Consider the following 18,927-nt stretch of genomic DNA (forward strand, 5'->3'; position numbering starts at 1 on the left):
TGCATACCATGCAAGGCTTTGGACATGCATGTTAGGTTCGCAGGGAGACTGAAGATCTCATGAAAGTTCAACTCCAGAATCTTTTTGCTGTTACCTTCTGCACCACTGTGTCACAGAAATAAAGACAGAAATACTGCAGAAAATATTAAATGCTTTTCATTCAACTTACATAACCAAAATGTGTATTTTTTCTAATTTCTTTCTGTTTTTACATTTTTTTTGTTTGTTTTACATTTTAGGTCAGGAAAAGACTGAGAGGAACAGACTGAGGAACACACAAAGGAAATTGTCCAAATATTGAGTTTTTAGAGCTTGGGGACATTTTATTGCCCCCCAAAAGTTAAACACAGTTATCTTGTGGTCGGTTTTTGTACCTACAATTCAGTCGTATCTCCTAAACTCATCAAATGTAGGTAAACACAAAATTATTGCTTTAAAAGTGCGGTAAGGATAGATTCACTGTGTGTGTGTGTTTGTGTGTGTCTGTGCGTGCCTGTCTAAATATTAACAATGAGTGACACAGACTGGCTTTTTATGTAAATTAAACCCAAACATACCAGCTGTATTTTAGAGGAACCAGTTGGAATCTTAGAACAAAAGAGTGACAAAATGTTGGAAAAGTCAGAACTTTTCTACCTGCTCTTACTTCCCTGCACAACAGTGCAGTTTTGGACCAAAAGGCGTGATAAAGAGGGCATGGATTTTTTTTAGACCATAAACAAAGTTCAGAAACAAAGTAAATCCAAAAACTGAAGATCACACAGTTGGAAACCTAACAGCTGAGCATGACGGATGCATGTTGTGCCCCATACTGAAGGGAAGACAGGACTATTTATACACAGAGGGCTCCTTGGAAAGATTACTGCAGGCATATAAACAACAATGAAACCAATCAGAAAACACACAATCATATATTAGATGAAAACAACTCAAAAAAGAAAGTCTTAAGCCAACACAGGCATCATCACAAGGTTTAAGTGAGCAGCACGTTGTTGTTGTGGTTAAACTGAGATTGGAGGCTTGGCTTTAATTTCTATTGTAGAAAAACCTTTAGCCAAAACATGAGAACCTCTCATCCAAATGACTTCAGATTTGGTGGTGCACTTATTCATCTATCCAACAATACACCAGCATATTTTTAAATGTGAAGGTCAGGTGAATTGTTGTGGAAGCAGGTGAAAATCAGAGAAACGCAGATAAATTCTTAGTCAGAAGCATTTCAGCTTTCAGATTTGAAGATAGCAGAAATTTAGAAAGAAAAGATGAATCCAGTCTGCACCTTGCTCCAAAAGTTTACAATCATGAATCAAATCGTATTTAATAAAGCTTTCCCCTCACTGATGATAGAAAAAAAATCTTAGTCTCCGAAAATTGATCTAAAATTAAGTGCTTGATTGTGATAAATCGGCTGAGGGTGACTTTGTCTGTTTCAGCGTCGGACAGCTCCTTCAGTGCTTCATCGGTTTCAGCGCCGGACAGCTCCTTCACCGCTCCACCAAACACCGCTCCGAGATTGACAGAAGAAGCGGCCACACGCGGATCAATGGCGCTCCTGGAGCCCCTATGAGACGACGAAGACGACGGGCTTTGAAAGCGCACGGATCCTGATGTTGCTTCTTCGTGGCTTTTATAGGCCTGCTTAATGCTTGCTGTGGTCGGAAGAGGGCGGAGTGCGTTTGCCATCCAAGTGAGAAGCTCATCGACTCGGTGCCTCCTAAAAAAAGCATATAAATATAATAATAACCGCCCCTTACCCCTCCCTCCTCCTCGTTTTGATTCTAGACTGTGTAGCCTACACGCAGAAGGAGAACGTCCGCGGCACAGCAAAGCCAACACAGTCTTGTCTACAGTGTGTGAAAGAGAGGGAGAGAGAGAGAGGTGGGAAAACAGCTGCAAGCGGATACTCAACATCAACAAGCTGTATGAGGCATCTGTGAGGAAGGAGAAGGCATTTGACGAGGGAAGGGGTTCCTGGCGGGTTTCCCTCTTTTTGTGATTTCAAGAACAGAGGCGTGGAGCTCAGAAGAATATCCTACAAGTGGTGAAGCGATGGTTTAGCGGGGCAATTTGATAGGTTCTCTGTGTTTTTTCTACAGCACACTCGCCCGACGACACTGTTAATTCCGAGCAGCAATCCCCCAAACATCTGTGGTCGCTCTCTTGAGGGAGATGGCTGTTTTCCGGCTGTCGCTGCTGCTGCAAGTTGGATTTGTGATCGGATCAAACCATAGATGCGGAATGGTCAGGGCACGGGGAGGATAACGGGGCACGGGAGGCGATTCACGGCGCTCAGACGCACCGCTGGCAGCTGGCGCATCTCCGTGCGCCTCATCACGCTGCCGGGGAGACGGCTGAGCTGCCGCAGAAGACAGACGAGCTTCTACCCAGGGTCGTCACGGCTTTTTTACACACCGGGGACTCGACCACCTTAAAGCATGCCAACTGCTCGCGAAAGTACGAGCTCACCTCTCTGCGGGGAAGGTCACACGCTACCCCGCATTACTCCATGAGCAGCGTGCTGGATACGGTGCTGCACGCCACAAACTTCCTCAACATGATCCTGCAAGCCAACAGGTCCAGGGAGCACAACCTCCGGCGAGACATTGAGTGGTACCACGCGTTAGTCAGGAGTATACTGGAGGGAGACGCCAAGATTCACCGGGCGGTTGTTACTTTTAGCGGGGATTCATCCTTCCCGGGGCCCTCGGTGCTTCTTCAAGCCACCAGGGCCGGCGGTGAAATAGTACTCCAAGACCTCTCCAGCATGGCCCACCGACATCTGCACAACCGCACGGCAGAGACAGAGTGGTACCACGAAATAAAAGACAGGAAGAACCCCAATTTCCATAAAAGAGCGCTGAGCCAAGATTTCAGATCGGTGGACAATTCAGTGAAAAGAGGAGAGAGTTTTATTCCGGACAAGACGCACGTCAGATGGTCTGCGCCCTACTTGGAGTGTGAGAATGGGAATTTTGTTCCCCGTTGGCTTTTGACCTTATCTGCTGCCTTCTATGGCCTGAAATCCAACCTGGCTCCTGAATTCAGGTAAGCACAGAGGGTCCAAACCTGCGCTATGATGTGGAGGAACACAATATATATGCAACACAAAGTCTAAAAGTGATTCATATCTATCTATCTATCTATCTATCTATCTATCTATCTATCTATATATATATATATATATATATATATATATATATATAACCACATTTCCAAAGCCTAACACAAATGTGCAGCGCCTTCACTTTTTCAGCAGAACAATATATTTATGTAACAATGACTTTTTTTGTCAACCTAAAGGTGTGCTCAGGTGAGCTTACCCTCCACTACATCTCCAAACCTGGATAAAGCTTTATAAGGTGATCATACCTGCCTTACAGCTTCCCACTAGCCTCCTCTTGTTACATGAGGGTGGGGGGGGGGGGGGGGGGGGGGGGGGTGTTTCTTCTCTCCTCCAGTCTGACAAGACGGCGGGATGCTAAAAATAACCCAGGGTGTTACTGGATGTAACAGCGGTGGAAACCTCTGGCTGCAGGCCCTAATTCATTTTTCAAACTCACAGGGGATGCACTCAGGAAATGCCTTGTGCCCTTTCTTTTACCTTCTTCAAGAGAGGAGGCTGTTAAATCTGCAATGAGTTCCGTAAGAAAAACAAGCTCAGCAGCAGCAGCAGATGAGGATATTTGGTTGAATTTCTCCAAACCATAAAACCTCCTCGGCTGCAGCTCGATGCTATAATGAGCCATGTTTTATTCCAGCAATAGTGACATGCACTGAAAGAGTCAAGTGTTAAAGCTCCATAGGATCCCGACTAACATCTCCTCAATGAATATTTAATCCAGATCACTAGTTGTGTTTGTACTGCCTTCAATGAATCTTTCATTGATACACTCTAGTTGCTCACAGGCTGGCACGGATTGCAAATGAGCAAAAACCTTCAGTGATTATACTGTAATAGGCTATCAGCTACCTGGTGTTATCCCACACTAAATCCTCTCAGAGCAGCTTCACAGCAAAGCTCAGACTCCCACTAAAGCAACCTGAAGTCAAACCTGTCTGACACACCAACTCTAGTTTATTAGTGAAACCAGACTTTTTGTTTGGAGATTTTTTGTCCCCAAAGGATCTGAGTTACAGACATTTTTATTAAACCAGTTCAGCTGAAGCCTTCTCCATAACCCACTGCAGGCGATGTATAGGTATTTGTATTGTGTGAAATCCCTGAAAAGCTGTCTGTAAAGAACAGTAAAGAAACAGGAGAGTACAATCTATACCATAATTTACAGTTAAGTGTTTTACCAATCAGAATTTTTACATTTTAGTGCTTTTCTTGGTTCTTGGAGCATTAAAATCTTCTAAATATCTCCTCATACTCTTAAAGTAGACATGAAACACTACATGTATAAAGGCTAATTTACACGCCATTTGTTAACTACACCCTAACTGATGATTAAAAATCAGAGTGTCGGACTTCAGCTTATCTGTCTGGTGCACCAGACTCAAACAGGCTCTCCCCCACACAGTCCTCATTTAGAAAATGCTCTAAAAACCCTAAAATTATGGCCAGTAGCTGGATTTTCCCATTTCAGTGCAGCTAGCAAAACAGCGAAGAACCACTTAATGCTAAAGAGACTGAAAGTGAACAGTATATCGTATTTGTTTTTATTATTTTAATTATTATTGTTATTTATTTATTTTTTACAAAACCCCATTGCTACAGTCAGTTGCAGTCCAAAAGTGGCCTCCTTAGGCTGCTTTTTAGTTTTTGTGTCCTTATTTTCCACTGAGGTATCAGACTTGTTTCAGACATTAATATAAGTTAAATATAAATATTCAAATAAAAAGTAAAGTCTCCCTAAAAAAAAAGAGTAAAAATAAGAAAAACTAAGGAGCTTTAAATATTCCAAAGTTAAAGCACATAGGTTTGTGCTATTAAAGAACGGATTTAGTCTATTGGTTAATTCCACAGTTTTCAACTGCAGCGCTGTTTGTTGGTCTTAAACCAATGATGGACTTCATGCCACTCCAGACTGCCCTCATGTTGGTCTGCTGGATTTTCCACTCCAGTTTTCTCCTGTAGTTGTCCATGCCTTCTTGATGGATTTCTTTAGGATACTTTAAGCTTCTCTCTCCTCCATACTGCCAGCTCTGAAGGTCCTCGTTTTCTTTTTAAGGAGTGCTTTGATGTCCTTTGTTACACATGATTTGTTGTTGTTCCTTTGGAATTATGGAGTCGGTGCAGAAATTTATGTAGACTGATCAATTTTACGCTCCCATCAATGTCCTCTCACTACGACTCACAGAGGACTGGCCAACCATTCCCCTCAGAGCGGCCTGGCAGGGCCACAAAAGCATCCTATGACCATATACTCACCATCCGTGGGGTCAGAGGCTGCTTCTTGACTAGAGGGACACAGTAGAGGGTTAGGTAAATCAGGTTGCGATCTGAGCTACCAAGCAGGATGAAGTGGGAGGAATAGTGTTAGTCCTTAACATTTGCATAAGATCTGTTGTTCTTTCATCTCTCCTCTCCTGCTCTGAACATAAATATGTGAGAATATTCACCTCTCATCCGAGAAGCTTCTCGGATGAGAGGTGAAACGTCTTCAAGTAACTTAAAGAAGTCCAGACGCTTTTCTTTGCAAGCTCCTTTGACTACGATGACCTGGATGACTGGGAACCTTCACAGACGTGAGAATAGTCTTCTCTCAAAAATGCATGTTGCTTTTCTGATTGATACCAAGTCATATTAAATCAAGCCACATAAGCAGTTTTAATCAATTGTGTACTTTCAGCTGCATTCAGTGAGGTTCAGATGAATTTTGCAGACCCAGGCTAGTGGTTTCAACCTTTATGATTAGTCCGGTTCATTGGCTTCTTGCAGTGGCTTTGTATACACTGTGTAAAAGTGTTGAACTACCCCATTACTAATGAAGTCAATACTCACCAAATCTCATCTTTTTGCCATGAGAGGATCTCAAAGATTGCATCAAATGTGTGCTGATTCAACCTGAAATATAACAGGACACATGGAGATGAGATGAATAGTCCTAGGAGAAATATTGCAGTAGAACTTTTGAACCTCTCACTACCCTTTCTGTCTGGTTTCCTTCTCTCTCCTGTTGACCCAAATGTTAGAAAGAAATTAAAATTGTTAAGAAAGGACATGCTGTTCTCATTAATCACTGGCATGGTCTTGAAAAACTTGACAGTCAGCTTGGTTCATGTGTACCACTTGGCTTTGAAATACATATTTTGCACAGTCAAGCTCAGTGTTGGTCAAGTTACTTGAAAAAAGTAATCAGCAACTAATTACTGATTACTTCCCCAAAAAGTAATCCCGTTACTTTACTGATTACTTATTTTCAAAAGTAATTAATTACTTAGTTACTTAGTTACTTTTTAAAAACACGATTTACAACATGAATAGGTGATAAATAGATCTTTCAGCCCAATTCTACTTTTTCTGCATAATCCATCATACAAAATGTAATCAAATGGAAAAGTCTTTTTTTAAACTTGTTTTATTAGTTTTAATCTTTTAACTTTATGCATCAAGCAAAAATTTAATTATATGCAACATTCACTGACTGGAAGAAATTAGTTTAACATTTAAACCTATTTTCTGCACATTCCAGCACAAAAAATAAAATATTTTTTTGTGTTTACACTCAGTCTTTCAAATAAATGCAAGTAAAACACAGAAGAAAATAAATAAAATCAAAGACTAGCGGTCCTTTTGCTCTATTTTCACCTGTACAGCAGGAGTGGGGTAGGCGGAGGTTTACCCTGGTCAGTTGAAGAATCTGCGAGTTTCTCTGTGAATTTCACATTACTCGGTGCTTGCTCGGAAGTTTAGGGGTTTTCTTCCCACGCAGTGAACAACGGACGCCAATGTTTTTGTCACTTTTTACAGAATCAAACTCAAAGTAAGGTCAGTACTTCCACGCTTTAAACGCTGCATGCTCATACTCTCTCCCGCACTCCATATATTATCCATTGTTGATCTGCACACAGCTGTTGCCACGATGTCACACTCGCTTACGTCATTATCATGAGACACTCTCGCAAGAAAATCACGGTTTTAGTAACGCAGTAACGCAGCGTGCTTACGGGAAAGTAACAGTAATCTAATTACCCTCTTTGCAATAGTAATCCCTTACTTTACTCGTTACTCAAAAAAGTAATCGGATTACAGTAACGCGTTACAAGTAACGCGAGATGAACGCGTTACTGCCCATCTCTGGTCAAGCTCTTCTTTTTTTCCACATTGTCGTGCCCTTTTTCCAGGTTTGTATCTTTCCTCTGACGCTTGTATCAGAGTAGCAGGCGGCTCACCCTGCATCCTCCCAGCACCTCAGCAGCCTGCCAGATAAGAAACAGGAGAGGAAGGGAAGTGCTGGCTAATATAGCTGCCTCAGACATCAGTTCTCCTCCGCTTCCCCTCCAGATGAATACACAATCAATACAACAATGAATTAATAATGAAAGATGTAGAACAACAACCCTGCACGGGCTGTCTTTATTTCCAGCCTCAGTCACTTCCTCTTTAGGGTGATGATGTTGCAAGCAGCAAGGTGACTCGTTTGGACTTTTTCGTGGCTCTGGCATATGGAAATTAACACAAACCGAGACTACCCCCCCCCACGTCGCCCCTTTTGCTTGTTGAACGTGCAGGTGCTAAACAACTTATGTGACTTGTCGAAGCAGAAGTGTGCGGACGTTCGTTTGCGATAGATCGACCTGTTGTTTCTGCGAAGGTGCAAGAAATCGCACCTCTCGCACTTCGTCTCTTTCCTTTCCAGTCTGTCTCTTCAGCTGCGCTCAAGGCACAGGGGAGACAGCTTAGCCCGCACAGAGAGGATTGGCTGTTTCCAAGTGTGCAGTGTGTATCTGTGTGTGTGAGCGTGTGAATGCCATTGGTGGAGGTTCAGAAATTCTTCAGGATGACACTTTCTAGTCCTAATTGGCAGATCACTCTAACTTCAGATAGAAACTCATGACAGCAGAGGCACAAATAAAGAAAAATGTGTTAGAACAAACAAAAGAAAGTAAGGGAAGGAAAGTGAGGCAGGTGCATTACTTCAAGCTCACCTTTCACAACACAGACCTTAATTGCTTTGAGGCTGGAGCTCAGGCAGTTTCACCGGCAGCAGCAGGAATAAGCAAGATTAAATGAAGCTTAAAAGCAAAACTAAATGGTGAAAAGTATGCATTTTCAGCTTATCTCTCAAAAAGGCCAAATAAGTTCTAACTATGTGCAGGATCCTCTACGTTTTTGCTTTGCCTCTCATTTTACTATTAATGCAGCTCTGTCTGGACAGCCCGAGTGCTTTGTGATACCCAGCATGTAACAGAGTGGGAGGCCTGGAGCTCCAGGAGGAGCCAGCAGCATCTGCTTCCATGGACTCCATCCAGAAACAAATAGGAAGAAAATCCCACAATTCCCGAGGCTAAATGCAATAATGTTTGATGCTAAACTGAGATGAAAGGTGGTAGGAGTAAAAAAAAAAGTGCATCCAAGAGGTAAATTAGATTTTCAGCTAAGCATACCAGCAAGGAGAAAACTAAACTGTACACACAGAAGGAAGCTTTTAAACCCGATGAGCAAAAACGAGTCCGACCTTGTAGATTTTCCATTGAGTGCGACCTGGAGGAAGCAGGGGTTAAATTCCCCGAGGCGCTGCTTCTCTTACTGCTGACGTCAGTGGGACTCCGCTGCTCAGTAAGGTGGCCTGTCAAAGCCTTCAGCCAGTAAATGTCAACATTAAGGAAAATCGAGCTACTCAGGTATTAAAGAGTGCTGTTTGGTAGGATTTGTTTTTTGCTAACTATGTAAGGTTATCTTTAATGACCTGGTCTAACAGAGTAAGGACTGAGTGCTGTGCTGCGTTTGGAGAATTTATAAAGATTTGGACTGTTGTTAGATTCCATAAATTGACAAAAATACAGGAAGATATTACAGAAGATAACTTATAATAAACATGACAATTACAATGACAACATAACCCTCAGCGAAGACGACAAATAGAAGGAAATTCAGCTTTAGGATAGGTGATATGTAATACACAGAAGTGCTGCAGCTGGTCCTTTGGTGTATCTCTCCAATATTGCCATGGAAGAATCGCTCCAGTTTCATCTTGTCTGTCAGGAAAATGTTCATGTTTGTACAATTTGGTACATATTTTTACATAGAAAAGAAAGGTACCCAGAACTGAGTAGTTCATTCAGTAAATCTGTTCTGTAGCTCAAATGCTTTATGATCATTTATCATCATTTATTCATAATCGCTAACATACCTCCGTCTTACTTTGGTTTGTTCATTGGAAGAAGGGTTTTAAAGGGGCAGTCCACTGCAAAATTCATCAAACTATTCCTGCATTGGTTATGAATCTAGATTGCTTTGGTGTGATTTGCACAGTTATGGAGATATAGGAGAATTACATGGCATTGGTGGTAGTCGATTAACCAACAATACATTTAGAAAAACTCAGCAGCAATGTCTCTTTCCAAAAATTATGACTTGGTTAGTTAAAAAAAGGTGAATGTGGACACTAGAAAAAATAGTTCCTATATTCAGCCTGCAATATATTTATAAAGTATCCGGTCGTGATTTATGGAAAGAGACGCTGCAGCTGTATTTTGTTGTTGTTGCTTTGAGCACCACAAGGCAAGAGTCATTTACTTCCATTATATTCAAGAGAAGGTAGACATCTCTACAGCAAATATATTTCCAAAACTGGGAACTCACACCAAAACAATCTAGATGGATAAACAGCGCTACAAGCCAGAGGGAGAAAAAAATACACAGAAATTGGATTTTGGGGTGAACTTTTCCTTTAATGACACGAGCGTACCGACTATAAGAGAAAGTGCCAGCACTCTGAAGAAGAAGCAGTCTTTATTCACTTTCTGTCACAGCCACTTCCCCGCAGGCGCTGTGTCTTTTTTGATGACCAGAGACAGGACTCAATAAAATAACCCAGGTTGCACTGAAATAATGGTAGACAAGCAGCATCGTGCCCGGCGGCTCGACTCACATTTTCTACGTGTCCTGTTAGCTTAATGCATTTCCATCACGTAAGGGACATTTTTCCTTGAGAAAGCTGCACGGGTTCCTGCATTGTGATGGTTCCACGGCATAATGCACAAATTGTGCCCTCCTAAAAGGACAGCACCGTGTTCTTGTCGAGACCCGGAGTAGGAGATATGTGCATGCAAGTTCATGCAGGCTTGCAATTCCTTTGGCTACACTGCTAAAGGATGACTTTTAAGCTTTTGTGTTTTCATCTCTTTTGCATTAACTTTGGTTTAAGGGAATGTTTTGCTTCAGTTCCAGACAGTATGTGAATACTTCCATCGTTCAAAGTTGCACTTTGTTACATGTAGCACAGGTCTGCTCAAGATGTGTTTTGTAAAAATACTCAAAATATTTACCTACATTAGGTGAGGGTGCCACGTGGATAGAGCATGCAGAAGGCAGTGTACAGCATGCCCACCGATTAAGTCATTGGACTTTAACCTCCACAGAATAATCAAACACTGATTTTTTTTATTTTTTTTGCTAGGGAACTGGGAGGTTAAATATCACTTAATTTACAAGAACCAGTTTCAGCTTCATAAGATAAGATAAGATAGAACTTTATTAATCCCTCGGGTGGGTTCCTCTGGGAAATTCGATTTCCAAAAAGCACAGCACCGACAGAAGTTCAGAGTTACAGAATATTATATATATATATATATATATATACACACACACACACACACACACACACACACACACACATACACACACATATATAAATACAGAGACAAATATAAATAAAATATACGAAGGGGATAAATATAATAAATAGGAATAAAAATAAAAATACAAGTGAATTGCACATTTCAAGTATTGAGGTCTATTGCACCATTGACTATTTACAAAAAGTATTGCACAAGGTATTGTACAGTGAGGTGAAGAGGCACTACAGTTTAGTTGTTCCCCCCTCCTTTGTCCTCCTGTTTCCCCTCCCTCTCCCCTCCAGAGAGGAGTTAAACAGTTTGATGGTGTGTGGGACAAAGGAGTTTTTAAGTCTGTTAGTTCTTGTCTTGGGGAGAAGCAACCTGTCACTGAACAGACTCTTCTGGTTGTTAATGGCCATGTGCAGAGGATGCCCAGCATTGTTCATAATGTCATAACAAGCATCCGACAATGCGTATAGATGTGATGTACAGTATTTATTAACCATTACCAGTGCTTTATCAATAAACCTTGCAACTGTACAATAACTGTCCAGATAACTGTCTATAAAGCAGTTTTAAAACAATCAGTAAACTTTTAAACTATTGATCACTAGCTTCTTAGCTAAGAAGCTCTTAGCTTCTTAGCTTCTTAGCTAGTGATCTAAATAGTGAAGGGATAGTGTCTACACATCTGAAACAAGGTGCTTTATGAATTTATGGTACCTTCCAATTGGCTTGTATTTACCATGAGAAGGGTAGATATTGGAACCCCAATTCTTGTGTCTTGAGTTTGACCTTGAATTTTTTGGCAACAGTTAGCTGTGCTAAGCTATCAAATCATGGATAAGCCTCTCTACAGAGGCATTAGGCAGCGAAGAGCGTAAATGAGATCTTCTAGAACGTGAATAGAAAGTGAATAACGTTCTGCAACTTCAACTCACTACGGGCAAATAACTGCTGATGATGAGAAGTGGGCAGTACCTAAGATAAACTTTTCACAACTTTAAGGTGAGTAACTGAAGCAAATGCCAGTGCGAGAGAACAATAATGTTCATTGACATATTACTTGGTAGAACAAATGTGAGAGGATCACATAGGCAACCACAGCCTGGAATGGCACCATCAACTTCAAAGCAGCGTGTGATAAGGAAATCGTTTCTAGTGTGTACACAGCTTAATGGGTCATTTTAGCATTTTAGTAAGTGGTTGATAGGCAACGTGATGACATCATACCCATGTGCCAAATGTAATTGCTCAGCTTCTGATTGTGGAGGAGCTTGTAGTAAACATTTGAAATTTTAACCCTGCACAATGAAAAGAAGAGACTTAAATATATTAAATATGTTTTTTTTATTCTTTACCAGTGTTGGGTAAGTTACTTTAAAAAAGTAACTTAGTTACATTACTAGTTACTTCTCTCAAAAGTAACTCAGTTACTTCAAGTTACTCGTTACTTTCAAAGTAACTAGTTACTAGGGAAAGTAACTTTGGTTTTACTCAGAATTCTCTTGTTAATGTGTTTCTTTCATAACTTTGCCAGTCTTCTAGCTTGCTTACTTGCCACAAGTGCACTGTGCCACCTACCAATAGAAAGGAAAAGATAATGTTCATATTTCCACGAGAGAAATTCCACGCCTGGACCGTCATTGACTGCTGCCATGATTCTAGCCTACGTCACAGAGTCATGTGCGCCTTTTACATCCAACACAAAAACTGCAGTCGTGGTGCTTTTGATTGTACTCAGAACTCAGAAATTCTGCCTTCTGAATAGGAAGATGTAGGCAACACCAGACTGCAGATGAGCTGCATACAGGGCTGGACTGGGACAGAAAATTGGCCCGGGCATTTTGACTAGAGACTGGCCCACCATTATAGGAAAAATCATAAAGCCTTTGAATGAAAATAAACACTGTTGTGACAGTGATGTACACTGTTTTGATGGTATATATGCATCAATCTATCAATTGTTTGTTGTAAGATTCAGATAATTATTTTTTAAAAGCTAGACATTTTAAATAAGAATAAGAAAGAAAAGTATTTCTTTGTGCCCCCCTTTCCCTGTTAATGCCCTACATGCCCCCCTGGAAACACTTTGCTAGACCCGCCCCTGCACAGTTACCAGCTGTCAGCTACCTAAAAAAGGATCCTGGGGTTATTTGTCTCTCAGAAACAGTTCATAACTTCCCTTCAACTCATTCATGTCACCTAAAAGGTAAACCTGTTTCTCCATCACCTGTTCAGCTCTGATGATCCAGTAAGGACATCTCCTGGTTTCATCTTCATGTTTCCCTCTCACCAGATAACCAAACCATATCATGACCAGCAGCTTTACAGCTGTGGCTCCAGCAAACATCAGCTGATACTAGAAATTAATATTAAATAAATTCTAACAACAGCTGATCAAGCTTAAAAGTGCTGCTGTTGTTTAGCGCGACATCCGCTGGTTTCCTCTTTCTGGCGCAAAGTGAGCGATAAACAAACAAGAGAGCCGATCAGCTGATCATTGATCAGTTTCATGATTGAAGTAGAAACGGGAGAGGGAGGGAGAGAATGAAAGAAGAAGAGGCAGCTGTGCAGCAAAGACACAGGAAAACTCCAGCTTTGTGTCTTTTTCATTGTAGCTGATTTACGGGACAAACTGTTCCTTTTCACCTCAATAAGAAACACGTAATATTTTCTCTGAATACCAGGCGGGACGGTTGGCAACTCTAATAACTTATGAACAAAATAAAGTTCAACATCATTAACTTCATAGCACCACCCAGCTGTATAGAAACTCCGTCATGCTAGCTAGCACGCAGTACGGAAAAAGTCAGAATAACGAAAATAAACTGCACCTAAACCTGGTTCATATCTGACCCAGAGAGACTGCAGGTCATAACTTCTTACCTGAAGTTCAGTTCACACTTGGACCGGTGGCCGCCTCGGGTCTCTTTTCCTTCTGCGTCCCTTTTCCTTCATCCACCTGCTGGCCTCCACCACTTGCTAATGTTACTGAATCTGTGGAAGCTCCGCGATAGCCACCACACGAAGTAACGAGTAACGACCCTATCTAAATCCCAGTAACGACTAACGCGTTCCTGATTTTGGCATAATAACTAGTTACCGTGCTCGTTACCACAATAATAACGTAGTTACTGTAACGCGTTACTTAATAACGCGTTAGTCCCAACACTGTTCTTTACACACTTAGTTAAAAAATGTTAGCTAGCAGTTAAAAATGTTCAAACAAAGAAATTTTAGTATTTGAAAGAATAGGAGTGAAAAAATAAGAGGATGTTGGAAACTGAGAAATTAGCTGTAACTGTAAACTGAAGACTTAAGCAGGGGTGTCGAACTCCAGGCCTCGAGGGCGGGTGTCCTGCAGTTTTTGGATCTCACCCTGGGTCAGCACACCTGAATCAAATGATTAGTTCATTACCAGGACTCTTGAGAACTTCAAGACATGTTGAGGAGGTAATTTAGTCATTTAAATCAGCTGTGTTGTATCAAGGTTACATCTAAAACCTGCAGGACACCGGCCCTCGAGGCCTGGAGTTCGACACCTGTGATTTTAGGTATCGCAGTGCTTATATGCAATGAACACTTACACCAGACAGCTGTTAAGTATAAGTAACATTTCACATTTGGTAGTCTATCAATTTCCCATTGTTTTAACATAACTAAACATTTTTTTAAAGTAGGTTTGTTTTAGGTCTGTGTAAGGCCCTAAACTAGCTAAAGTTGTTATATATTGCAGCATCCTGTCCTGTGACTAAACAGGCTAATCAGTTTCAGAGTCTATTTTCTGCTTTGAGACCTATAGCTCAAAGCGTATGAAATTCAGTGTTCACTGATGAATACATCTAAGACTGACTTGTAACAAAGAGGACACAAGCAGGCCTTCAATGCAAGCATCTTTTGATGAATATCCTTTTGTGAATATAAGCTATTATGCAGATATATCTACAGTCAGCTTCTTAATGTTTGTGCAGCTAACATTAGCTCAGAAAGAGTCAGTCAGAAAGACTCCTGCTGGTGGGATGCTCCTCTCTTTGCTGGCCTGGCCTTTAGACCCACAAAGAATGGAGGATGAAAGGAGAAAGCACTCTGTTTCCTTGGGCACCTCTATCTCTTGCTCTCTGTGATAATCCTGTCTTTATGCCCGAGGGCCTTGATGGCCACCATGATGGCTCTGCCACATGCTCCTCGCTGCTGCTCTCAATTACGACCCAGTCTTTGTGCAGCACATACCCAGTCAACACCACCGTTTCCAACATTTTCTTCTTTCTTTTTTCCCCCCAAAAGCCATTTTATACACCATATGTCCTCTTTGACTGGGAAGCTAAAGGTTGCCTGGGGAGTTGGGAGCAGAAGGGGAAAAAAAGAGAAGCCGACTGCAGACTATTTTCCTCTTTGTGCAGACTCACTTTTCAAATGCAAAACCTAAGCAAATGTTATTACTTCAGTTGCCACTGAAACTAACGGTTTCATGACTCCTCCATCACTAACAAATCGGCGTATTCTTGTGCGTCTGCTGTGTTTCAGTGCGACATTTCCAATCCTTATTATATAACAGAGAATTGCATGTAATTTCTCACACGAAACAACCAGCAGTGCAGGAGAAAGCAGCGAGGTCAGTTTGCCCCAAGGCAGGACCAGAGCAGCAGTTATTAATAACAGAGGTACAGGCAAAGAGAGCATTGCACTCACCTGGTGTCCACTGGGAACCGGGAATAGTAAACCGCCTCTTATACACCTGGAGAACATGCCAGAGCAGCAGTATTTGTGTATGCGTGTACATTATTATTTTTTATTGCTATTTTGATAACATGAATATATTTTTTTATTTTGTTTTTTTGGGACAAACAACTAGTCTATTCATGCACAGGGAAACACCAGTGCAACACATCCCCAAATTTGCTCCAGATATCTGTCACCAAAACAATAGCAGAACATCTGCATCATACTTGGGGCCAGGGATAACTCAGGATTGCTATGTCTGAATGATTGCACAGTGCAATTGAAACTTATCTCCCCACAGCATTTAAATAAAAATGATAAGAACTGCATCTGCACACAAAAGCATAATAGAACCTGCGTGGTACGTGTGATGATTTTGTAGTGCACTACAGTGGAAGTTTACAGATGAGATTTTGAGCACCACTATAAAATGGTGTGGGCATGATATAGGGCACTATATGGTGAACAGGTGGACAGTTTAAACACACAGATGGAAATAATAAGACTGTAAGCCGGTTACAGTCCTGTGATAAAGCTGCTAGTTCTGCCTGTCTTTTCTTCTGCTATGACATTCAGAAATATCCACAGTTTTTTTTAACGCTTATGGATCAGTAAATTTAGCCTTTCCTTTGGTACCTGCTGCTTCTCCCACTTTCAGTTTGTCACAGGTGCAGTTTTTTTTTATTGCTTTCTGTCATTAGTTTTTTGTCTTTTTGTTAAATTACATAAACCATGAACTCTGTCTTTTATTCTCCCCAAAAAGTGATATGTCAACATTGACGGCATCTTCTGCCACCTGCTGTTTTGTGTATTGTTTAGTTACAGCAAGACATGGTTCAACCAAGGTGTTACTATGGAAACCACACTTTTGCCTGGTCTCAAAACTGAGCAGTATGGGACAAGGTGTTTGTATGAGTTCCAGCTCATGTGAGCACAGAGTATGCTAACTGCCATCTAGGACTAGGTTGCTAATGTATGAAGCCATAACTAATTTTACATTAGTCATCAATCTAAACTACATAGAGATCTGTAACCTTTATAATATATCGTATTATTTAATTAGTTTAGTCTGTTACTCTTACTGTGTTGGAGCAACTGTAACCCACATATTTTCCTTAAGGATTATTCAAGTATTCTGATTCTGATCATTAGTGGTTGGTGCAACTCTACTGTATGATATGATGGAAACCACAGAATCGTACCAAATATCTAATCAACAACTCTTTTACATACAGGTTTGTCATCAGTCAAAATGCCTTATTATTAACGTTAAATTACAAAAACAAGTTGAATAAGATGTGAAGAGGGTTGTTCATTTAAAAACAGGCTGCAGATAACAGTGTTCTCCAGACCATGACACTTTAACAAAGTGGCACCAGGGGCGAAATGCATTAACAAATCATTGGGCACTAATTAAAGCCTTAATAGCCAATGATCAGCTGGAACTTTCATCATCTACACCCTGAAACAGATCTCAGTCATGAATCACCAATCAGCCACAACACTAAAATAGATGAGGTGAATAGCTTTGCTAGCATAGCTCCTGCCAGTTAAAATTTAAAGCCAAATTCTGACGTGTAGACAGCTGAGGTTTAGAGCATACCCAAAAGGTCTTGTGGGGTATCTTTGCTATAAAGTGATTATAGCTTAGGAGGTAGAGCAGGTCATACACTAACTGAAAGGTTTGTGGCTCGACCCCGAGCTGCTCCAGTCTGCATGTTAGATAGAAGAAGAAAAAACAACACCGTAGAAAACAGTGCTTGTATGAATGGGTGAATATGGATAGGATTGGATAAGGTTTGTAGAGTAGAAAACCCCTATATAAGAACCAGTCCATTTACCAAGTGGAACCAGACACAGCATTGGTGTTGCGCTGATACACATCAGAAATAAGCTTGTAAAATAAGATAATGACATTTTAAAATGTTAAAGATACAAAAATGAACTACATGTGCACTCTACAGCAAATGATAAATAAATCAGTGTTTATATGAAATCAGATATAATTTGTTGTTATGTGTTTTTATGCATGCACAATATATATCAAAACAAAGACGCAATGGCGGAAACTACGGTTGTCACAATTCATCTGGCTAAGCTTGGTTCCCAACGTTTATGTAGATTTTACTGACTAATATTAACTCCTTAAGCATTGACGCAGACTGCGTGCATTTTCCTGATGGAAGAGGCGTACTGCCGCACTTCAAATATTCTTCAGGAATGGTTAGAGGACCATGACAAAGATTTGAAGAGGTTAACTTCTCAGACCACCACACCATACAACTTTCAGGGCTTAAAAACATCTACTGTGAAGGTTAGGTGCCTGATACTACAGAAGAAATTCAGAGGTGTTGTTGGTGATTTCATTGATGGTGTCATAGTTATTTTGGCAGAATTAGGGGGATTTCTATTAGGCAAGTTGTCTTAATTGTCCCTCTGTTGTCCTGCTGGGAGACTTCAATGCTCACGTGGGTAACGACAGCGAGACCCGGAGGGGCGTGATTGGGAGGAACGGCCTCCCTGATCTGAACCCGAGCGGTGCTTTGTTATTGGACTTCTGTGCTAATCACAGTTTGGCCATAACGAACACCCTGTTCGAACATAAGAGTGTCCATAAGTGCACGTGGCACCAGGACGCTCTAGGCCATAGGTCGATGATCGATTTTGTAATCGCATCACCAGACCTGCGACCATATGTTCTGGACACTCGGGTAAAGAGAGGGGCTGAGCTGTCAACTGATCACCACCTGGTGGTGAGTTGGATCAGGTGGCGGGGGAGGACGCTGGACAGACCTGGTGCACCTAAACGCGTAGTGAGGGTGTGCTGGGAACGTCTAGCAGAGGCCCCAGTCCGCGAGATCTTCAACGCACACCTCCGGCAGAGCTTCAACAGCATTCCGAGGGAGACTGGGGACATTGAGTCCGAATGGACCATGTTCAGCGTCTCCATTGCCGAAGCTGCTGCATTGAGCTGCGGCCGCAAGGTGGTTGGCGCCTGCTGTGGTGGTAATCCCCGAACCAAATGGTGGACACCAGAGGTGAAGGGAGCCACCAGGCTGAAGAAGGAGTCCTATCGGGCTTGGTTAGCCTGTGGGACTCCGGAGGCAGCCGACAGGTATCGACAGGCCAAGCGGAATGCAGCTCGGGCAGTGGCTGAAGCAAAAACTCGGGTGTGGGAGGAGTTCGGAGAGGCCATGGAAAAAGACTTTCGGACTGCCTCGAAGAGATTCTGGCAAACCGTCAGGCGTCTCAGGAGGGGAAAGCGGTGCTCTACCTGCACTGTGTATAGTGCTGGCGGAGCGCTGCTGACGTCGACTGAGAAAATTGTCAGGCGGTGGAAGGAATACTTCGAGGACCTCCTTAATCCCACTGACACGTCTTCCGAGGAGGAAGCAGAGTCTGGGGATGAGGGGAATGACCCGCCAATTTCCGGGAGCGAGGTCACTGAGGCAGTTAAACAACTCCTTGGTGGCAGAG

At 41.8% G+C, this 18,927-nt stretch overlaps 1 protein-coding gene and 1 long non-coding RNA gene across 2 annotated transcripts in view; one reads left to right on the plus strand and one right to left on the minus strand.

Moving 5' to 3' along the window:
* Window positions 1-14,154, minus strand: part of LOC309714333 — a 35,606-nt gene extending 21,452 nt beyond the window's left edge. The window contains exons 1-2 of the long non-coding RNA XR_014278904.1: window positions 13,618-14,154; window positions 5,948-6,010 (exon numbers count right to left, since the gene is read on the minus strand). This is a non-coding gene — a long non-coding RNA (uncharacterized lncRNA). The remainder of the gene's footprint in view (window positions 1-5,947; window positions 6,011-13,617) is intronic.
* The window catches only part of gpr158a (G protein-coupled receptor 158a), a 94,493-nt gene continuing 77,397 nt past the window's right edge, over window positions 1,832-18,927 (plus strand). The window contains 2 exon segments of the mRNA XM_082546663.1: window positions 1,832-2,225; window positions 2,227-3,045. Of these exon segments, the coding sequence (XP_082402789.1) occupies window positions 2,170-2,225; window positions 2,227-3,045 (875 nt within the window). The 5' untranslated portion in view covers window positions 1,832-2,169.

The sequence above is a fragment of the Aulonocara stuartgranti genome (assembly GCF_965226115.1).
Source record: "Aulonocara stuartgranti genome assembly, chromosome: 9".
Taxonomy (NCBI): domain Eukaryota; kingdom Metazoa; phylum Chordata; class Actinopteri; order Cichliformes; family Cichlidae; genus Aulonocara; species Aulonocara stuartgranti.